The following is a 24,833-nucleotide window of genomic DNA, read 5'->3' on the forward strand; positions in this document are numbered from 1 at the left end:
AGTGCTGTTTCATGTTACTTGAGCCCAATTCTATCCTCAGCGGCTATTTATTATTCCATCTCTTTGCATCACAGCAATACCTGATAATTGACATAATAATATTTTTATAAAGATTTCTTATAATGCATAAACCACTCGAAGAGCATGAAGCGATTCCATGTGATGCAAAATTATAATTTTATGGAGATCAGAATAATATCTACTCGAAGGGGAGAAAAAGAAGACGGCAAAAGATGATTAGTCTTAGGAACAGAGAGAGAACCTGATGGCATCATCTCAAAGAAGATTAGTATAAAATTCTTCATTTATCAGTAGCCATTGGGCAGTGTCTGCTACTGACCGCCATGAGCCCACCACTCGTATAGGTGGTTTCTCAGCCCTTGAGAGGGGACGTGTGGGGCTCAAAACTCCCAGTGACGAACAATTCCATCCGACCCCGCATGATGAAGAATGTCTTTTTCACCAAGTTGGTGTCTCCTAAAGAGCATCAATTATGATGCAACCCGTGCAAGTTTCGACAAGATCGAAATTAGGTGTACCAAAGCAATCTAAAAGGACACTTGTCATGCTGCTTTGGCCAAGATTTGGTCACCCCTAAGCTTAATGCCAATTCATGGAAGGATCGCTGAAGTTTTGTTTAATAAGATGGGGAATCTCGTGAAAACAGGAGGTTGATGGATCTCAAGGTTCTATAATACTTCTTTATAGGTTTGGATGGTCTTAATCTGTCGCAAAAGGCATTGTTAGCTTACATTAATGGCCTGGGAATTTGTCCAATAGATACACTCAACTAAAGTAGAGAACGAGGCGCTACTTGAGTTCTTGCTGCGGAAAAACGCAGTTTCATTGTTCATCAACTCACAATCACAAGAGGGGGCAGGAATAAAATCAACCACAGTTTCTTCGTTCCAGTATCTAGAAAGAACAGACATTAATATACAAGATAGAGTGGTTTTCATTACGTAAAAGTTGCGAGCATTCACTGACGACGTAACAAGTTCAGAAGGCAGCTACATGCGTTATTAATAAAGGCAGGAGATTAGAGAAAATGAAAAGAAAGCCGATGGGTGAAGGCTCTCGGCCACTTCTAACACATCTAATAAAAATAAGCAAATATAACTTTCAATGAGAAGAAACTGCATGCTGTTCTCCTATCCAGGACTCACCAACACCATGATACCCGAAAGAAAATCATCAAACAGCATGATTCGCATTCGTGATCATCCATGGCTGCAAACAGAATAACATAAACAGCTCTTCATGAACAGATGAGACCCTGGGGGAAGTCATGTTATTCAGCGATAGGCATAACCATAAGGAAAACATCTTCATGGTAGCTTGACCCGGGAGAGCTTTTGGAGGATTTGTTGCAAGTTTTCTCTGTTTCCCGCTCAGCAAAAATTTCCTCAGAGTGGCAATCAAAACTGCAAAATACTTTCTCACCTCTGCAAAAGATTGAAAGACACAACAACATCAGCGATAGCTACTAGCCTTCAAAGGATTTTAAGTAGAGATGTCGGGGACATACCTGTACATATAAATGTCTTCTGCCTTCTCCAATTTTTTTTTGCAAGAGTAACAGAAGCTCAAAAACTCATCCGGTGGAAAAGGGGTTGGATGCTTTGGGTGCTTAGCTTCTTGAGGCAATTTGACCCCCGGATTTTCTGTTTTGTCAAAATTGGACAACTCATTTGAGTGACATTCCAAAATATAGTCACCAAAAACATGAGTTGTTTTAGGGTTTGGACCATGGGAAATTATACAGGTATAGTCCTCAGATAGCTCAATCTCACGTGCAGACAGAGAACCTACATATCCTTGTCCAGAGCCAACGGTTATGGGAAGTGAATTCGGTTTGATCACCAAAGATTTGTTTGTTTGTGAACAATCACAGATTTCCAGCGGGAAACTTCTTGTGCTAGTAGTTCTATTCCCTGAATAAAATTTTTGGGAACTCAAGTTGGGTTTGGAGGTTGCTAAGCCAATTACAGAAGAGCTTTCAAACGGTTTAGTTTCTAATAGCACTCCCTCACTCCCAAAGGCACCATCTGATTTACCTAGTCGGGGACTGGAAGTCTTGGTTCTGGATAGTGAAATTGTGTAGTTTCTCGGTAAAGAATTGGATTTCACAGAAGAAAAGGTCTTCACTTGTGGTGCAAAAATTATAGTCTTTCTCTTATCTGAATCAAGAACTTCACCGGTAGGTTTGGTTTCATCAACAAGTAAATGTACTATGCCAAGACCTACTTTGTTGCAGTCCCATTTCTTTTGGACATTTTGGCAAGGCAATCTGGGGGACCTATTGCTAAATGGGTTGCTAAGATTTGTGAAAAAACTGAAATCAAGTGGAGATTGCGGACTCCTAACTGAGTCAAAATCTTGTGAACCTCTATAACCACATCCTACAAAGAAACCAGGAATATTGAAAAATGAGCTCCTTAAATGTCTCAGACTGAATGTATCGGGTTGAGAATTTGTCTCTGTATCAGAATCCGCCATTGGATTGAATATGCATGCCCCTCTCTAATGCGATCTGCTTCTCCTCATAAGCAACATTAAGAACCTGTAAACACTTTTAATACAAACCAGCAATTACTAACTGCAATAGTTATTGGCAATTATAGTAATGAGAAACATAAATCATCAAAAGTGATCGAAACATTGCTAAAACTTTAATCAATGAGCATGCAGAAATAAACATCTAAGACATAGGAATTAATATATAAGATATCACAAAATTGCGTCAATAAAGACAGCTTTATTCACATAGAAAAAAAAGCTCAGAATGAACCAAGATATGGAAACACTGCTAAGAGTCTAAAACTTTAATTAATGAGCACCATAAACAAACAGTTAAGAATAAACAAGGTATCAAAAAATTACGTCAATAATGACAAATTGATTCCCAGGAAGGCCCTAGAATGAACCAAGACATCGTAAGCTTACAGAAAACATCACAGAAGAACGAATCTGAAACAAAGCATCAACAATGAAAAGAGTCCTTAAATACTCTTAAGATGATGTAATTGCAAAGAGCTTTGATACCAAAAAAATCAAAAAATGGTACAAACTACAAAGGTTTGTAAATCTCAAATCAACGAGGAAACTAACAGTCAACATGAGCAAAAGAATGAAGCAATACGAGGCAAAGAGTTGGGAAACGATGATCATAAATTCTCACATCAAAGTAGGACTAATACATGCATGCATTGTTGAATGAGTAACAGTGGACTTATTGATGATCCAGATTGAGACGAGAACGAAAATAGACGATCAAGAATCCCCAAAAGACCCTAAATGAGAAAGGTTTGTTATCTAAACCCACAAGAGAGTTGCTTTCTACACATGAGAAAGATTTCCATAAAGTGTGTTATAGGAAGAAAAAATAAATCAAGAATCAAACATGCATAAGAACTAAGAAACATAAAAAATTTACAAAGACCCCAATGAAGAAAATTGATTACTTCATCATTCAACCTCCTCAAAGGGTGTTTAAAAGTAATATCAGATCAATGTTCAAAAGAAAAAAAATCCACACATGCCACCATAAAGAACCTCAAGAAACATTAAAGAACAGAGTAGATATCATCTGACGATGAAGAACAAAACAGATGGTATCAAATCAAGACCAAAAGAATAGAGCTTTTAAGAACATCCAATGACTAAGGAAAAAAAAAAAAATCAGTGATATAAACCATCAAACAAAGAACAAAAAGTTAAAGAAAGAAAACCCACCTTGGTTTATCTTTTCATAACTGCAAAGAAGAGACAGAGAGGAACTGAAAAGCAGGAAGAGACACTTCATCAATACTTGCCTTGCCTGGCCCAACACTCCCTTCCCTTCCCCGTGTAGCACCACTATCTCTCTCTGTTTTCTTTTTTCTTTTTTTGCATTTTTTTTACAACTTCCCTTGCATCTAAATCAGAAAAGCAGGGTGTCACCGAGCTTCTGATATATAAAACACTCCTCTTTCTCTCTCATGTATGATTGTCAAAGATATACGTACAGTACACAGTATTATACTATGCTACGTATATTCCTTTTTTTAAAAGATAAAAGGTGAGGCATCATTTCCTTTATACGAGTATGAAAATTTTGCATAATAATATCTTATTAGTTATTTTTTAAATTTATTTAAAAAACATAAATTTATAAAAAATAAATAAAACCTATGCCATATAAAAAATAATAAGAATATTTTTATATAGAATTTCTCACTTCTAGTTTTTTTTTTCCCCCTTTAAGGTAGGTTTAGAAAGTCTTTGATAATTGGATGCTTTCAATTAAAAATATATTTCCATTAATATATTAAAACAAACTAAATTCTTAAAAAATATTAATTTAATATTTTTACAAATAATAAAAATTATAAAACCCTTTGAAAAAATATATTCGTTCACAAAAACAGATCATTACCAACCAAGGTAATTGCACAAGCAAAATCTTTCGATCAATCATCTACCCTTATTGCAATGCATTATTACATATGATGATTTGTTGTTAAATGTACTATATTGGATAATTACAACTCCTCAAAATATGAAATTCTTAGATTTATTTAGCTGTTTGTATAATTGTTGTCACACTTTTGAACATATCATGGTACGGATTCAAAACATATATATAGTGAAAAATTAGAGTAGTTAATTAGTAATTAGAAAAAAAATTGAGAATCTTAAATCAGCACTACTTCCACATATATTCAAGTATGGGGGTTGGTTGTATTTAAAGAAAGAACAATATAATATTTACAGCATTATTTTTTTACAAAAAGTTAGTTTTATCATGTATTTTCTCATAAATTTATATTTTTTAATTATCTTTAAATATATTAATTATTTTTAGCTTATTTGATGTCGGTCCCTAAAGGTCTGGTAATTAACAAAAAATTTTCATTAGTCCCATAAAAAAAAGACTTATTTTTTACAAGACTTTGATATCGATCCCTATAATAGAAGACTTGCAAAAAATAATATTTATCCCTATAAAAAAAAATTACCTTGAAATTGTTAATCACTAGCATTGGACCGTAACAATAATAAGAGTTGGGCTTGAGGCCCATAAAAATAATGAGAAATGAATTTTGAACTCGTATTGATGGCGAGAGATGAGTTTTTGAAATTTAAATATATTAGTTTAACGGGTCTTTTAATTTTAACCAAGTTTTGATAGACTTAATAAATTTATTATTAAATCCAAATATAAATTCATAAATATATATTTTTTTAAAAACAACACAAAGATATTTTTATACAAAGGCTAATGAGAAATAAAGATTCTTGGATTTTTATGCTAAAATAATTTTTTTTATTGAATGCTAAAAAAATAAAAAATAATTTTTTTCCTTTTCTTTTTCCATAAACAAACAATCTTTATTTCCTTAAAAAAATAAAAAAAATCTAGAAAGACAAATGTTTTTTTTCTGCAATGATAGAACATACAAAAATGCTATTTAAAAAAAAACATTGGCCGTAAAGTTTCTTTATTTCTTAAGAACATTTGCTATTTTTATTCTAGATAATGAACTTCTGTTATCTTGCAAGTATAAAATAAAAAGGAATGCCACCAAAATAGCATGATCACGTATTTCACAGAAAGACCAAAAGACCCCTTAGAGGTTTGTTAACAATGAGAAGTTATTATTCCACTTGTCACTTGTCAGTGTCGAGGAAGCACTTTATTAAGACCACGACTCCTAGCGGATGGAATTAACTTGATTTTATTCTTTGAACAGAAAAACAATCTAAAGCCAATCCAGGAGTAACTTAAGTTGACTGGAATTTATTTGGCTATTTGTTTTAATATTATTCTTTAACTTTAACTTTTTTATTCTTAGTTAAATTAAATCAGTTTAATTTTTTTTTTATCAAATCACTTTTTAATTGAAATCTTAATTATGGTGCAAAAATATTCCCAAACTTTCTTTTTTTGTGGTCCTCAATTATCAGTTTAATTTCAAACCCCTACTATTTTTTGTATTTGTTTTAATAATTGGTTTTGTATTTTTTTTTATTTTGTATTTTTTTTTATTTTTGAGATTTTTTTACACATAAAAATTAAAGAAAATAACGAAATGATTAAAATTAACTAAAACTACTAAAAAGATTTTTTTTTATTTTTCTATTTTTTCAAAATATACAAAAATAAAGGATATAAAATTAAGTTATGAAAATGATTGTTGTTACAAGAATGCTCAAATTTTATTTATCTTTTATAAAAATGGTAAATATATCACAAAATTTGTTATCATTCATTTTTCATACAAAAAGCAAGTTTTTTAATAAAAAAAACAAATAAATTTAAAACATGAATCTATATCTTTTGAAATGATATACAAAGATGATTAGCATAACAACCTAAGATAATTATAGAGATTGACTATCATGTCAAAAATAGGTGGAGTGGTGGTGGGTTTGTGTTGGACCAAAGAAAAAAGAAAGAAAAAAGAAAAGGCACGTTGTACAAAATCTATAGATATTCCATGCTTGTTATGTAGTGCAAACAAATGTGTGCAAGCATTAAGTTTTTTCCCTCATTAACACAGTGCCACAAGATATTTCATAAACTAGCACATTTAAGAAAATATTGCTTTGTATAATATGACAACAAGAGTCGTGCATATCCTTTATACACGACCTATAAAAACACACATGTTCTACAAGAATCACCACTGGTAGTGCACATAGCACATGCGCAACAACTAGTTGCGGACATAGCACATACATAATAATTTGATTGGGTATGTAGTACACGCACAACTCTCCAATTCCAAATTTCATAACCCATGTCCCCTTTTTCTCTTTTTTTTTTTTTTTCACTTCTTTCTTCCCATTTCTTTTCCCTCCTTCCAATATTAGTCGAAGCTTAGCCCATTTGATATCTCTCTTCAATGCAAAAAACAAACTCTCTTCCCCCTTCACCATAATAAACCTTAGCTTTTTTTTTTTTCTTTCTCTCTCCACTATTGTTTCTTTCTGTATCTATCCACCCATGACAAAATTTGTCCCTCACTACCACCATTGCCCCTACCTATAAAAGCCTTATTTAACCAATTTGAGGTATATTCATCTTTCCCCTCTATTAATTTGTTATTTTGCTTAGCTAATTTGTGCTTTTAGGGTTTTTATTGATTCTACCTAAATTAACTATAATTTATTTTAATTAGATATAAAATTAGTCAATTAAATATATAAATTGCATTATCTAGTGAGAGAAATCAATGGATTATATTACTTTGATTATGTTAGGGTTACAGTTTAGTTTATAGTTTTTGTTAATTTAGGGTTTTTTTAATGTATCACTTATATTGTAACTTAATTAATTTGCTGTATTGATAAATTAGCATTGTGTTTTGTTGTGATTTTCATAGAATATATCTTCTATAATGGAAATATTATGTTATTATAGTGGTACAATTGTTAATACCAATAATGGTATTATTTACCATTGAGGAAGTACCAAGTTATGTAGTTTGAGGTTAGACAATTCATCTAATGAACTTAAAAATATGGTATGTCGAGGGATTGAGTGAGACTTATCTAAATTTTATGTTGACATTATTGGAGAATATTGGGTGTGTTGGGTTCTCGAATATCATATACGCAGTAAAAACTATGAAACAAAATTATTCAGGATTCTCTAAGATCCTACTAGATAGATCTAGAATTGTTTAGGGATTTATTACATGAATATCTAATCTTCTTCGGCTTTGAATACTTTTTTAAAGGCTAGGTTATTATAAACCACAAGTCGTCCAATTGTCCAGCCTCTAATGGTAATCCACACGAATCACCCATGAAAAATCTTCTAAATTCCTATTTATAAGAGAGGGATTGCTACACCTAGAGTGCTAGCTCTAATATTGTGTTTATGTAGTTTTTCTGTGTGACAAATAACCACTCCTTTTTTTTCCACTTAAAATAAAAGGTATGACTTACTATTTATAGAAAAATCTAAAAAACTTTTTAAATTGGAAAATTATCAAATTTCCCTATAAATAATATCCATATATTAATTCAAGTCAATTTTAGAAATGAACTCAATAAAATCCTTATTTTATTTTTCTAGGTTTAGAAAAATAATCCATGTATCAATTATATTCTAGTCCTTAAGTTCTAAAATATATTTTGTAATCAAGTCATACTTAATTAAATCATCTTAGTTTAATTTTTAACTAATGGTTCTTAATGTGTGTGACCCATTAGGTTCCTAATATGTTGACCTAAGTAAAAATTCTAATTCTAATTCTAATTAAATAATTTAATTTATTATTAATTCAACAATTGATCAATTTATATTTAAAGATTAGATGCATTGTCTAGCAATGTGTCATGATCTCCAAAATATTAAAAAAAGTCATTAGTGGTTTGACTTAACCTTTCAGTGACTGGTTTTTCGGTATAATTAATATCATTTCATCAATAATATTTTGATTTAATATTAAAACATGGAGTATGTCAGTCATGTTAAATCATGCTTGTTTTCTACATAATAGTCATTGATCATTTGAATAAGATTTGAAACTCTTTTCAAATCTCATTCCACCTTAGCTAAAGATTTCTCAGTCAATACTATTTGCGAATAGATGAAATATTTTTTTAATTCACCTAGAATGATGAATCCTCTCTTGATCATTCAAGTACCTTAATATAGTTTATATTATACCTAATATCTACCGTTTCGTTACCTTGATTAAGATAACATGTAACAAGATTAAAGCATAACATTTTCTATATAAGATGACTTAGTGATCTCAAGTATAAGGATCATGAACACAATCATTACGTGAGCCTTTCTATAAAAATAGATGATCTCTTTACATGGTATTCTCATGTAGATCAGTTTAGTATACATATCTTATGACAAGCACTTACATATTAGTTCTAGGTGTCTTTTATACCTCAACTTATGAGAACAATTGTTTCATTTCATAAATGAAAGAACATAATATGTACAAGTCTTTATGGCTCTAATGAATGCCCAATATTTAAAAAAGCATCGACTAGGAACATTTTAGGAATAATGATTTGATGTAATAGAAATCTCATAGTTATAACAATTTTATAATTCTCTTTGCAAAGCATTTTTGTCCTATGAATTTTATCTTTACTCTAAATTCATTAATATAATATTATATGAATATTAAATATAAATTAATCTTTTATTAATAATAAATATATATTTACATTAATATAATAATATCACGTGTAACCAACCGATTGGTTACAGGGTATATTAAATTAATAAGGTGGGGGCTATCTGAAATGTCATGTCGTTGTGTCTATTACCAGTTATGTGAGTTTTAATACAATGATTGGGTTGATCACCTCAAATAGGTTGCATATGTTAGAGCTATACTTGAATAGCATACCTAAATAAGAAAACTCCTAAAGTTTGGAGTTAATCTGGATCTCAAATTACAATTAAAGAACCACACAATTATCATACGCAACAGGTCTATCTACGAAAGGTGGTGATGCAATAAATCTAACATTGACTCAAGAAATATACATGTGAAATCACAGTTAAGTATGGTAATGACTCTAAATTATTATGACAAATCTAAACTGAGTGACGAGGAAGATGATTGTTGTGCCAATTATATAGTTAAGGAAGATAATTATCATGTCAATGATGTAGTAGAGGAAAATAAGCAAGCTAAGCTAAGCTAATAAACTAAATAATAAGACCTTCTATTTCTAAATTTGAGGACATTATTGGGTTTGCTCGTAAGATAAGCTTTGATTGGGCTTTATGTCATATAAATTCAAACTTAACTACTGAGTTGGAGGTTGGATAAATGTTCCAAACCAAGGCTTTAATTAATGCAGTTAAGCGATGACACATAAAGAATTCATTACAATACAATGTGTAATGCATAACCATAACTTATGCATAGTTACAATGTAAGCATGAACCAACATGTCAATGGTATTTTCATGGGGTATATAACAAGAATTCCAATTCATTTAAGATTTTAAAATTAAAAGAGCCTCACGTATATTTTTTAGATTGTGTTGTCTTTAAAATTGTGTTTTGGTTGATAGGGGATGAAAAGGCTGAGAAATGTTGAAGGCCTGCATTGTTATGGAGGTAAAAAAATTTAGTATGGTTTGATGATGTTGTGGGGTCAAGAATTTGGTTCAAGGAGAATAGAGGATTGAGGCTCAATCAATGTTGTTACTAGATTTGATAGTAGCTAACATGAATGAAAGAGATAAAGATGGTAATGGTAATGGTAATCATGGTATGGTGTCCATGATTTTGTTACAGTGGTTAGAAGAAAGGAAGTTTATATTGCAGAGATTGGCATGTTGTTATGAGGCTTATGATCAATGATGTATAGCTTGGGAAATGCGTGAGAGGGAGGAGAAAATGCAATGGTTGCTAGAGTTACGAAACTGAAAGGTAGATTATGGTTGGCAGTTAGGGTTTAGAAAATGTGAAAGGAAGAAACCTTTTTTTTTTTTTTTTGTATACATATAAGTTAGGTAATTTAGCAAAAGGAAAAGTTTTTTTTTTTTTTTTTTTATGGTAGATTCTTTTGCCAAAGAGGTAATGCCCTTTACTTTTTTTCTCCATATTTATCATGTCAAAATCAATAATGAATGAATGAAAAAATTAGTTAAAGATTATTTTTTATTTAGTGAAAATTCTATTTTAAATGCACAAAACATTTTTATTTTTTTCAATAACTATCATATTTTATTTTTCCTGTGCAAGAATTCAAAAAAAGTCAAATTTTCCATTATTAGATAGGGCTAGATCTTTTCACTTCCTTTTTAAAAATAATGTAATATTCTCATTAAGTTCAAAATCTCTTCATTTATATAAATATTAATTCCTCCCATATTTTATTATTTTTTCCTTTATTATATTATATTATTTGATTCCATATATCTTGATCAACTTTTTTCTTGCCTGTCATTTTCACTCCCAAATAGTTTTTTTATTATGTTTATTTATTTATTTTGACAATACATTATAAAATCAAGGGGTCAAAATAGGTTATGACAATTATCTTCTCTTTACATTACTTGTGATACCAAGACATTGGAGATTTCATTTTCCTTTAACTTTGTATATTAAGTTTATAAAGAAAAGAAGCATGACACAACATAAAATCTAAATGGATCAAAATTATTAGATGACCAACCTCAACATGAAATCTGCAAGGAGTTTAATAGGTTCAAATTGTTACATGATCAACCTAAAAAAATAAAATTTACATGGGTCTAAATTATCGTGACAAACCTTGATATGAAATTTAAAATCGGGTTAAAATTATTAGGTGACCAACTTCAAAATAAAATTTTAAAATGGATCCAAATTGTTAGTTGATCAACCTCGAAATGAAATCTAAATGAGTTCAAATTGTTAGATGATCAACCTTGACATTAAAATTTAGAAATAGAGACGAACCTTGAAATGAAATTTAGATGGCTCAAATTGTTAAGTGATCAACATTGAAATAAAAAAATTTCAATAGGTCAAAATAGGTGATTAGTCTCAACATCAAATTTTAAAATAAGTTCAAGTTATTAGGTGACCAACCTAAGTATGAAATTTAAAAATGAGTCCAAATTACTAGGTGATCAATATCAACATGAAATTTAAAATGGATCCAAATTACCAGGTAATCAACCTCAATATAAAATTTAAAAATAGATCTAAGTTGTTAGAAGATTAGCCTTAATATGAAATTAAAAAATGAGTTTAAATTATCAGATGATCAACCTAGAAATGAAATTTAAAAATGAGTTCAAATTATTAAGTGATGAACCTTGATATAAAATTTAAAAATTGATCTAAATTATTAGATGATTAACTTTGACATGAAATTTAAGGTCCAAATTGTTAGGTGACCAATCTTGATATTTTTTATGGGTTTAGATTCTTAGGTAACCATCCTCAGTATATAATTTAAAAAGGAATTTAAATAAATCTAAATTGTTAGGTGACAAACCTTAATGTAAAAAATTAAAAAATAGGTCCAAATTGTTAAGTAACTAACCTTGACATGAAATTTAAAAATGGTCTCTATTGAAGAATTTAGTTTGAATTACCTAGCAATGAGATGTTGTCAAAGATGTCCTGATTGTAGAGTTTGACTTAAACTAGTTATTTACCTTATTATTTTGATATCGTCTTATATGTAACGACTTATTCTGATCTTATCTTTGAGTGATACTACCTATAGTTGAGGGAAAACACAAATTATATATTTTTAAAGTTCAGTCTTTCTTTTTTATATCATTTGCATCTTTAAAGATCTTTGGTCCTTAGTATCTATGAATTTAGTCACTAACTTGTTTCAATTATTTAAGTGACATAAATAACTTGTAGGCTCATCATAAGTTTGTCTTTCTATGTTCTTTGTCTCTGACCACTAGAAATGTATGATTAATGCATCGTCTTAACTTGGCCCATATTGATTTTTCATGTTATTTACCTCAAGTACAATAAAAATATATGTGTTCATTAATGCTTATTTTTTATACCACTATATAGAGGTTTCTCTTTATCACTCATCTTATAATGGGATTTTTTAAAATATTAGTTAACTATTGTCATCACAAGAAATCTTTCGATCAAAGTTGCCCTTAAATATTTTAATTATGCTTATCTCCCTAGTAGTCGTCTAATGCATATTTTTGCAAAAAACATTGCAAATTCAGTCAAGGATAAAATTTTGTTGTAAAATATCATTATATATGCTTTGGGACTAAATCGTAAATTATAATTATTGTATCCACATAGGTCATATTATTAAAATGAAATAATTAAGATGTAAATTTGAAAGTTTTTTCAACAAATAGGTTCTTCAATTTATTTGGTCTAAATTCTAAAACATGTCATTTTAAGTGCTAAGATGCAAATATGGATATAGATATATTATGAAATAGTTGTTGGTTGAAATTGTAAAAATTAACATTTACCCTAAAAGTTTGTATATGAATGTCTCAAATTAATTCTCCAATAAAAAATTTTGGGTTCTAAAATAATAGTTTTGACTTTCTTAAAAAGAATGAAACATAACTTTTTGCTATGTGGATTTCCTTTTTATTAGTGAGAATTCATGATTTAATGTCATAAACAATGATACGTAACATGCAATAGATTATTATTTCTTTTGAAAAACATTTTCGTCTCTTTTTAGAGACCATTATTTATAAACATAAATAAATTGTCCTTGATTAAAAAGGGTTTTTAAAAACATTAATGTAGGCTAAGTTTTATATTTATGAAAAAAAAATATATATATATAGGATATGCATAAGGCTTAAAAGGTGTGTAGGGGTATATAAACATGGGATCACTTGTTTATCTATTGTGATCTTTTAGGCCTGTTACCTCGATTTTGATATTTTAGTAATTGATCTCACTTGATATTTTGCCTATGTTTATGGGCTTTGACCCATCATTAGAACACTTTAAAGAGCTAATATTTTTTTATTGCTCTCTTTTGTAAGAATTTTTGTCCTTTTAATGATTTTTTTTTATTTAAAGAATTTCCAAAACTTGTTCCCAATATGAGGGGTGATCCTAGTATGAGTTACTTAAAAAAAAGCATATTTTAGATTCAAAGAGGGATAACAATGGATATATTTTATTTGTGAATGATCTATCAAAGATGGTTTTTCTTCATCTCAAATACACATATTTTAATACCACATGTGCCTTGAAAGCCCTTTTTCTTGTACTTAACGGTGATTAAAGTAATTATAGGTTGCTTACTAGATCAACATGATGATTCTAGAAGAATATGACATTGTCTACATAACTAAAAAACAAAGGTAGTGTCACTGTTGATCATCTTGTAGACAATGTTATTATCGACTATGAGCCATTGAATGTTATTTTTCATATAAAGATGGATAGTGGACAATGTACTTTAACAATACAATAAATATGTCCATGAATGATACCAATACAATGATAATCTCTCCATGTAGAAGACAATACACCATCTTAATCAAGTTACACCTTGATTACACTAATAATAAAGCTAAATATAAGGCATGTATTCATAGTTTGGAGGGTTTTTTTTGGAAAAATGAGTTTAGAAGCTAGATGTATACAGAGATTTAATGTTAATCATCTACTAGGTAAAAGGTGAATGATAAACTAAAGATTAAAATCTTATACCGTATCAAATAAATTTGAGGAAATAACATTCACACATTTGGGCCAAGATAAGATCCAATTTGTAAGGGCTTTACCAACACGACTAATAAAAAACTATAGTAATAGACAATACCTAGAAATTTAATGGAAAGATGATTGTAAGGTTATTTGAGAAAGATTAAACACTCGAACGCAACCCATACATGCCAAATATGAATGATATTATAGAGAATGCCAACAAGAACATCAAAAACATTGTCCAAAACATGGTAGCTACATGTAAAAACCAACATTGGATGTTTTTCTATGCTCTTTATGTATATCATAATGCATTAAAGACATCAACTAGATCTACACCATATTCACATGTATATGGGATAAACACAATGATGCCTCTTAAAGTAGAAATTCCCTCTTTAGGAGTTTTGATGAGAATATAATTAGAAGAGTCAGAATATGCTAAAATACAACATGAGTAGTTGAACATGATCAATAAAACAAGGTTAGATGTAACTTGTCACTATTTGTTATACTAGAAAAGGATGGATAAGACATATAATAAGAAAGTTTGCTCAAGAGAGTTTGAAGAAGAAGAATTGGTATTGAAAACTATTATGCCATTACTAAAAGAAAATCAAAGTAAATAAGCACCAAACTATAAGGATCTACATGAGGTAAAGAAAATTTTCTTAGGAATAACACTCATACAAACTATAACGGATGGAGAAGATTTGTCTAGACCTATAAATTTTAATTTTGTAAAGAAGTATTATGTATAAGTGTACAAGTTTTTATCTTATCAATAAAAGGAAGTTTTCACCAAAGATTCTCTTTATATGCTCTTCCTCTCTCTTTTTTTCTTATATACTTGCAAATAAACACTCATAGCCTTGCATTATCTCATGGATCTACTTAAAATCAGAAAGATTTGATTTTTTTGAAAACTTTTTACAAAACAATTCTGAAAAATTAAACTTTATTTTTTTACTTTATAAAATAATTTATGTCATTTCTAATGTGACCTAATCGACTTATCACATCCAAAGAAAAAAAAATCAAAGAACAAAAAAAATGACAAAAAAGACTATATGTGTGGGTTCAAAAGCAACATAGATGACCGGTAAAAAGCGATTGACTTAAAAAAAAACATTAAAGCTGACATATTTTTTAACATTGAGACAATGACATATTTGATCGATTTTGGTCAAGCCGGGCTAACTTATCAGATCTATGTCCCAAGTAATGGTTGCAAAAACATTTTTTTTTTTTTTAGTTATTTGATAAAACAAAAATGAAGGCCAATTCAAAATAAACTAAATATTAAAGATGAAAGTGAGCAAAATAATAATAATAATAAAAACATTCATAAAAAAACCCAATGTTGAAGGTTAAAAAAAAAAAGATCATACTATGCTCGAGCCTAAGTTGCCTAATGTGTTAGATCCTTAAAAAAGCCTATGCAAGGTTTTTAAAATCACAACTTAACTCATAAAATCATATGATTTTACGAGTCAACATGTACTTATCGTGCAAAATCATGTCAAAATTAAAAATAATAAAATTAGACTGAAATTGTGTAAAATCATGTAAAATCAAGTAAAACCATGATTTTACGACAATTCCAAGTTCCAAATTCTTGTCTTCCTCGCTACATAATCTTGTGTTTACTCACTAACACATGAGCCTCACAAGTGCTTATATCCATGAATTTTTTCTTCAATCAATAGTGCAAGGATAAAGAAAATATACTATTGCTTAAACCCTTCCTAACAAAAAATAAAAAATTATTATAGGAGAGGACTTTGAAAATTCTTATTCCATAAGGATTTCTTTACAGACAAGAGTGATAGCTGATACTCTGAAGTATGATCCATTATGTGTTTATGTCTAATACCATATTATTTTCAACAAGTTTACAACATTATGATTTCTCTATAGAAAATCTTATAACTTGTTTAAGACATAATCTAACAAGAAACTAGAATTTAAGATTAAAAGAAAAGGTATTACTTTAAATTGTTTGATTCATTCTTTTTAGTTCGTATAAAGCCTACAATTCTTTATTAATCTATTTGTAGAGATTCATGGTGTATAACAAATAATATCTAAAACTTATAAAAGCATAACAACATCTAAAAGTGATGTGTTTTCAACAAGGAAAAAGACATCAGATAAGTTTAAACTATCATGACAAATGGTCATGCATTTGGAGGAAGCATTGAAACTGTTGTTCGCCAAAAAAGAAGCATAGTTGTGAAGACATCTATTTTCAATATTTTTTTTTTAGATGCAGAGTCTTACCAACTACTTCTGACTTTTTCCCTTGGATCTTGCTTGGTAGAATTTTATCATGCATGAACAAATACACCACATCTTTGTTCATTGAATAACTTATTAATTGTTTGTATGAACCATGTATAAAAAAACATTATTTTATGATTTTATAATTTTACAATATGTTTTTATGATCCGAGTTTATATTATATTTTCTATGTCGTGTCAAAAAAATATTTTTGACCATCTTTAGCCCAGGCAAGGCCTAGGTCAAGCTTGCGATTCTTGGCCATTTTTTTCTATTATAAAGGACGAACGACATGTTATCTGTCCCTTATTTTTTTAAAAAGAAAAACAAAGAAACATGTAATGGGTTACCTGTTACTGCCCAACTTAGAATTCGAGCATCACTGTGGTGGTTGAAGAATTGTGAGGTGAGGTTTTTTTAATTAAAAACTCATTTTTCAACCCATTTTCACCAAACAACACCTAATAACCACCATAAAAGCCTTTTTAAATCACCTACTAAACTCAAAATATCATAAAATCACTCAAGAAAACCAAAATCAATTGAACCCTATAAATCAAAATAAAACTCGGTCTCCTTTTCAGGAATGTTTACAAGGAAAACCTTTTTGTCATCGAACTTTCCTTATCAAATAGAATCTGTTGACACCAAGATTGGTAATTTATTTTGCTAGAATTGCGACAACCAATTATTTTTTTTCTTTCATTGTTTTTCAACAACTCTCTCTTTCTCCTATTTCTAACTCAAAAACTAGAAAATAAACAAAATAAATTTTTAGATCAAAATAAATATTATCATAAATTTTGGGTTAAGCTATGTATTTTTTATGTGTTTTATATTTTAGTCCTCTACCTTTTAATTTTTATTTCAACTATAATTTGAAACCTAATTTCATATAATTAGATTGTAAAAGGATGTAATTGAAAGAAAAAAAAAAGTTTAACAATTATCTTTTATTTTTGTATTTCTACTATAATGAGACAATTTAAGAAAATAAAAATTAAGAATAAAAAACTGGGCAGGAGGTTTAATGTTCAAGTGAACAGTGTTGCCTCTCAATTTTATTTTATTTTTTGTTAATCATTCCATAGCTATAGAATTTGAGTAAAATATTATTGTAAGTACATGTTATGAAATGATATTTATAGCAATTGTCTTTATTATACATTTAACAACATTTATTTAACTTTAGTGTATTTGTATCAATTTAATTAGTAATTATAATAGAACTTTACGGACATTAAATCTAAAGTTATTTGAGGTATATCATAATTACAACTAAAGTTAAAAAAAAAATCACACATAAAATAAAAATTTTATTATTGTATATAATATTTCTTTAAATTAATTACAGCAGAATGGAATGGAATTGCAAATCGCTTCATCGTTGTCTCTAGATGAACACAATTCAAGTTGAGGGTAAGTATTATATTTGTTACTTTGTGTTTACTGTTCATGGAGGAACAAATTCAACATTATCTTTTATATATATATATATGAAGGAGCTAGACTTATTCAAAACTGATTTAAAGTTGTGGTTTGTATAATTTCTAAGGAGGTAGTCTTTCTTAGTCTTTGCAGAGGCCAGGAGAGCTGTTTTCCTAGTTTTTTGGACTAGAAATTTGAATTATGGATATTATTGAGTAGGGGTGTTCAAAATAACCGATTAACTGAGAAAACCGAGAAAATAAAAAAAAATTAACTGAAAAAACCGAACCGAAATGAAAAACCGATTAAACCGATTGTCAAAACCATAAATTTTAACAGGTCCGGTTCGGTTTCGGTTTTGAACCAGAAACCGACTCAAATCGAACTAGACCCACTAAAAGCCAAAAGTTACACAAATCTTTGAGGTATAAATACTTAAAATGTAACCTAACCCTAAAAGTTAATATAACCTTCCTACCTCTCACAACAAGTCACCGCTTGCCCTAGAAAAATTCTCAATCTTCCTCTCAATTAATTCCCAAATCTTCCTTCTCAGTTTCCCAATCTTCCTTTCCAGTGAGCAGGTTGTTGAACGAGCTTTCAATGCGAAGGTCATAGTTTTCAACATTATATACACATCCAATAGTGATCTTCAACGAAAGCATAGTAAAGAAAATAGGAGTTAACAATTGTTTCTCTCCCTTGCTTCTGTATATTTATAAGCCTTTGTAACTTGAAAATTTATAGTAGCATGTACTTGCTATAAACACTCCATAGGAGAAGAACAAAGTTACGACAATATCTTTGCGCATCTTTGTCACTTGTATCTTTTTCTTGTTCTTATCTTTCCTCCCTTTTCATTTTTAGTTGTCTTTCTTGTGGTAACTATTCATGGTAGTGGCTAAGATCGATGGGACTAATGACAGTGGAAACCATGGCTGTAAAATCTATCTTCTTTATGTGCCTAGGATTAGGTTTTCCGGTTTTTTTTGCCAAAAAAACCAGATTTAACCGAACCGGATTGGTTTGGTTTGAACTGGTTTTCGGTCTGGTTTGGTTAATATTTCACAAAATTAATATAATTCAGTTCGGTTGGTTTTTTAAGTTTAAACCAAACCGAACCGAACCGTGAACACTCTATTGTTGAGTAATAGGGCCAATTCGTTCTTTTGTTATATATATAGTTTAAATTCATAGGAAATCTATGAGTTGTTTCACATAAATCTAGTTTTTTCATAAAAACAATATTGGTGTTATAGTAACCTTTTCAACATTTATTATCACAAATATTTTAAAAACCATAAATAATTATAAATAAGGATGTACATCATGTAAAATATATTATAAAAATATTGCAAGGTTATGTACAAATAGGAATTAGTTTATGAGAACTAAAAGATTTAAGAAAGTAGAAATATATTAAAAACACATAAAAATCGAGTTGCAAGTTTTGGCTCTCAAAACCCATTTTGTTTGTTATCTTTCACGCCAAATACCCAAAATCATCCCATAAATTCTTAAAGATTCATTTCTGATTTTAAATTGCATTTTGATTAACTAAAAATACTAAAAAAAAAACCAATCAATTTTTAAAGTGAGTTTAGATAATAATTAACAAAATATCACTATTTATTTATTTTATAAAAACCAGTGAAATTTCTCCAAAATATAACTAGATGTTGTTTTCTCCCTCCTCCATTATAGCTAATTAAGTCCTATAAATTGATCCCCCACTAAGATTGGTGTCACGTCATTAAAGAAAATTGAAAAACTGTCACATCATTAGAAAGACATACACATATTCTTTTTCTTTCTATTTCCCTCCATTTCTTCCTCTCCATCTTTAAAAAAAAAAAAAAAAAAAAATTGAAAACAAATGAAAAGAACAACAACATTTATTTATGTCAATTGGACGCTTAATTAAAATCCTAAAATTAAAGTAGATGAAGAGAATATTTGGAAATGCGGTTCTAACTATATTTTCAAAAATATTAATTTAATATTTTTTTAAATTAAAATATTTTTTTTATATATGTTTTAGATTGTTTTGATGTACTGATTTTAAAAATAATTTTTTTTAAATAAAAAAATTATTTTAATATATTTTAGCATGAAAAATATTTTAAAAAACAACTGTAACTACATTCTCAAACAAACTCGAAAAATATAGACTATAACTCTACCTTTTACCTTTGTGAATCCAACTCCTAATTCACGCTTTTTATTAATTAACAAGAAAACCCATCAAAATTTACTTGTTTAAATAGAGAAAGATGGAGAGAAAGAGACTCAGTTAGAGATGGAGAGAAAGAGTATGTTAAAAGAAAATGAGAAAAAAAAAATATTGAAAGAGAGAAAATGTTTATGAGTCTTAATGATACGATAATGTTTTTTATTATTTAATAATATGACACCCGTTTTAAAACTCCCCTAAATAATATTAACAATTCATAGTATAAATGACTACTGCTAGGAAAGATCTATAATAAAACACAATTCTCCTTTATTTATTTACCTAGTTTATTTCTCACTTTAGCTACGACTTTAATTAAAATTGTTTTGAAAATAAAAATAATATCTAAATTATATAAAATTTTAAGTATTATTATTGAAACTGTATAACCATTAGAACTTAAAAAAAGTCCATCTAAGTTTTTGTTTTTTTTTTTTTTTAAATTAAATTATATAAAAGTTGATCGATGTGACTTTATCAATTAAACAAATCCAAAAAAATAAAAATTAACTCTAATTAACCTATTAAACTCGCGATTCTATTATAAAATATATTGGGTTGAGTTAATTTTTTTATTTGTTTATATGATAAAAAAATAAAATAAAAAATGATTTAACATCTATGAAAATAAAATTCAATAAAAACTATACTATAAAGAATTAAATTAAAAAAAAGATAAAAAAATTAGCCAATAAATAGGAGCCACATCATGCTAGGTTGGACGTGTCCAAAACGTTATCTACGCCTTCCACCATTCAAACCTGCAACCTCGACTTTGACCTACACTCTAACGATTTATTTTTGTGTTTTAAAATGTTTTTAAAAAAAATTTAATTTTTTTTATTAACTTCAAATTAATATGTTTTTAGTGTTTTCAACTCATTTTGATGCGCTTATATCCAAAATAATTTTTAAAAAATAAAAAAAATATCATTGACATGTATTTTGACACGAAAAATTATTTGAAAATCAATTATAACTACATTGTCAAACATGCTATAAATTAATATATCAAATTAATTCGACCAGTTAAATTACTCGTAACATTTAGTTGTTTTGTTAATTTATTTTTTATCAATGTTAAAATATGTATTTTTTAAGTGTGTTCATAACTTAGAGCTCGCCTAAATTTCATGTTTTTTTAATTTATTTTTTTGTTGCAATATATAAAAGAGAAAATAGAATTTGAGAAAATTTGATTAGCAAGAATGAATTTTTTGAAACAAAAAGATGGTCAAGGGATTATCTAACTTGAAAGAATTATTCAACTTGTTTCAATAAACTACAGGGACGAACTATTATTGCCTCCATCAAAATCACATCTGAAAGAAAGCACAGGGCGTGTGTTAGAGGCCACTCTCTTCCATCTCCCTTTGAAGAGATCCTCTGATTACCACCCTCAAACCCGTCTCTCTTCACTTTCACATCTTTGATTTGCGCTTTTATAAATAAGTTCCGATTTCTTTGAAACATCTAAGTTTGGCCTTCTTGGAAGCTTCATTTACAGTTTGACTTCAGAGAATCTAACAATTTGGATTTCTTTCCACTCTCGAAAGTGATTATTTTTTCTGAGGTAAGAACCAACCATGGTTTTTATTTATCTTCGATTTTGATATGGCTTCAGAATCTTGCATTCTTGAGGTCATTATCGATAATATTGAATCATGGGTTTTGCTTTTCTTAGAGTTTTGATTATTTGTGAAGAGCGGATGTGGTAAATTTGGAGCTCTTATTTTGAAAGTGTTTTGAAACAGAAAGTTTGAGGCTTTGTTGTTTTGGTAGATTTGGGTTTGATGGAGGAGGTAATGATCTCGAGATAGGAAAATTTTTGTCTGGGATTTTGTGGTATAATTGATTTCTTGAAAGTAAGGGAATTTGGATTTGGGGGTTGAAATTGTGGCGTTTTAGGGTGGAAAGAGCTTTGTTGTGAGTTGTTTTGATCATTTGATTAGGTGAAATCGGGTGTTTGTAGTTGGTCTCGAGAGTTACTTGGCGATTACAATTTAGGGTTTTTATATCGTTTGAGTTTAAAGCGTGTGTAAAAATGGATGATACTGAGGATGATGCAAGGTACCCACAAAATCCATACGGTGAGAACAACCAGCGGAGTTATGGCTCTAACCGTCACAAGCTTCCTGTGGGGAATGCTACCTATTCTAGGCCAGTCGATAATCAATATGCTGTTAGTGAAGATGAGGATAGTGATGATGAAGAAGAAGGTGAGCATGAGTTAGGAGATGAAGATGGGGAGAATAATCAGAATAATGGCATCCATTATGTGGAAAAAGATGTGGATGATGATGATGATGATGAGGAGGAGGAGGAGGAGGGTGTTGATGATGAGGAGGATGGGGATGATAATGAAAAGTATAGTAGGGGGATTGATGACGAGGAGGAGGAGGATGATGATATAGAAAGGCATCCGAAAAAGCGAAAACTAAAGAGTTTAGTTTCTAGTTATGAATTTGCTCCTCGTGTTCCATTACCTCCTGTTGCAGCTCTAGCAGTGCCAAAACCATCAGTTGGTGGACGAAATCCACTTACAGACTGGACTGAGCATGAAACATTTGTTTTGCTAGATGCTTGGGGTGAGAAGTTTTTGCAACGTGGGAAGAAGAGTCTTCGATCTGATGAATGGCAAGAAGTTGCAGAGAAGGTTTCGGATAAATCAAAGATTGAGAGGACAGACACACAATGTAGGAATCGTTTGGATACATTGAAAAAGAAGTACAAGATTGAGAGGATTAAGCTAGCAGAGGATGGTGGTGGTGCTAGCAAATGGGTTTATTTCAAGAAGATGGATGTTCTAATGTCGACATCGGCTCAGCAAGGTGGACTCTCTTGTGGGATGGACTCGGGAGAGTATGTTTCCATGAACCCAAGAGTATATTCAAACCATTCCAATGGGTTGGATGAGATGAGGGATAGTCCAGGGAATTCAGAATTAGCTCGTGATGAGGATGATTCAGATGGACTCCCACCCAAGAAGAGAAGGCTTGGAAGAGATTGTATTGAGCAGTCCTCTTTCGGATTGCTTGCAGATTCTATTTATAAATTTAGTGAGATATATGAGAAGATTGAGAATAGTAAAAGGCAGCAGATGTTGGAACTAGAGAAGATGAGGATGGATTTTCAGAGAGATTTGGAAATGCAGAAGAGGCAAATCATTGAGAGAGCACAGGCAGCGATAGCCAAAATCCATCAAGTCGGTGAAGAGGAGGACAGCATCTCTGCCAATAGTGCTTAGCATGCGTGATTCTGTATCTGGTTTTCTGAGCAAAATGTAATTAGCATACTTTCTGCTTCTAGCTGTACGATATTGGGGTCTTTTGCTCTTTCGTTCCCATGTTGTAAACGCTATTGAATAGCTTATTGTATTCGCTGTAATAGAAGAAATGGGAAAAGAAGATGATTGCTCCTGACGATTGTGGTTATGGTGTCTTCTTTGTTCAATTTCTTACTTGTGGTTGGATATCTGTCTATGGTTTGTTGATACTTGAGCACCCTTGATTCTCTGACATTGGCAGCAAATAAATTCAGCTAGTTTCTTTGCATGCAAGTGCAGATGCCATAGTAAATTTCAGTACCCTAAATCTGCGTTATCATGTTTCATGATAAGAATCAGTTTAATACTTTAATTCTTTCTGAGTTTTGTCCAGTAAACAATCGCACTGAATGCCCTTTATAAATTAGGAAAATGAGTTTTATTGCTCGACTTTCCTGGGAAACGCTACCGGAGCACCAAGCTCGACATTGTTGACAGTCTTCATCGGTTCTGCAGAAACTAGCGGAACCTCACCACTGGCAACTTTGGCTTTCTAACTGGCTCCAAAGTCAGCATCTAAACAACAACCAAATACAAACAACTGATTGCAAAACATGTTCTTGAAAACAACAACAATGTGCAAACTCACCTTCAAGCCTTTCAAAAGCGAAGAAGAATTGGTCTGGATCTTTAAGGTTATCAATATCCAAAGTTGGTCCCAAATTCACAGAAGACTGCAATGACATGAGAAATGAATCACAACAAACCTCCGGTGGCAGCAAAGTGCGATGACTTGAGAACCTTTTGCAACTTAGGATAAAAAGTTAGCAGCCAACAGAACACTCGATATGCAAGATGGAGGTTATAGGGCTCATCAATGTCAGAGGCAACTCCCCTTCTCCCGCAGTCCAAAGAACCAGCTGTTAGCAGCGAGAGCATGCAACATTGGAAGTTTCGCACTTCGATTCATTGTCAAGCACAACATCAATTCTACTAATCCTTGCAACAAAAAAGAGTGCAGATCTCATTGTCCAAATCAAAACCAACCATATTTGCACTTTGTAAAAACTTTCCTATCTGTTTGATAAACTACTGGACAATAAAGCAAAGGGGCAACCGGCATGGAACAATCACAAATGGAATCTCGACAGAAGGATGAGTGAAATGAGAGGAGATCATTATCACAATAAATCATTGCTGAGGGATTGATTTGGATAAATGATTACTACAATCTGTGCATCATCAGGCTTCTTCAACCACAATCGGAAGGAAACAAGTACCTTAATAGATGAATCTGCATCTTTTCACCTGGATTCAACATGTTTATAAACAGTCTTCCAAACCACATGAACATGGATCACGCTGAATTTGAAAGGAAACTGACAACCAGATACTATGCATTCAACATCAGCATATATAAATTAAGATATTACCTTCCCATGCAAGCCATTCCGATTCCAGTACATTAGTTGCCATG

General features: G+C 30.2%; 2 protein-coding genes across 3 annotated transcripts; one reads left to right on the plus strand and one right to left on the minus strand.

Moving 5' to 3' along the window:
• Positions 1 to 931: 931 nt before the first annotated feature.
• Positions 932 to 3,937, minus strand: LOC118046238 (FCS-Like Zinc finger 10). 2 transcript variants are annotated; one of them, XM_035055058.2, is made up of 3 exons: positions 3,736 to 3,937; positions 1,529 to 2,563; positions 932 to 1,445 (listed from the first exon to the last, which is right to left on the minus strand). In XM_035055058.2, the coding sequence occupies exons 2-3, from the start codon at positions 2,497 to 2,499 to the stop codon at positions 1,292 to 1,294; spliced, it is 1,125 nt and encodes a 374-aa protein (XP_034910949.1). In that variant the 5' UTR covers positions 2,500 to 2,563; positions 3,736 to 3,937; the 3' UTR covers positions 932 to 1,291. The 2 variants fall into 2 exon arrangements, with proteins under 2 accessions (XP_034910949.1, XP_034910948.1); XM_035055057.2 differs by having other exon boundaries at positions 1,529 to 2,572.
• Positions 3,938 to 21,323: 17,386 nt separating this feature from the next.
• LOC118046237 (trihelix transcription factor ENAP2) lies at positions 21,324 to 23,513 on the plus strand. The gene has a single exon (XM_035055056.2). The coding sequence runs from the start codon at positions 22,136 to 22,138 to the stop codon at positions 23,336 to 23,338; it is 1,203 nt and encodes a 400-aa protein (XP_034910947.1). The 5' UTR covers positions 21,324 to 22,135; the 3' UTR covers positions 23,339 to 23,513.
• The last annotated feature ends 1,320 nt before the right edge of the window (positions 23,514 to 24,833 follow it).

This window comes from Populus alba, chromosome 1, assembly GCF_005239225.2.
Source record: "Populus alba chromosome 1, ASM523922v2, whole genome shotgun sequence".
Lineage (NCBI taxonomy): Eukaryota > Viridiplantae > Streptophyta > Magnoliopsida > Malpighiales > Salicaceae > Populus > Populus alba.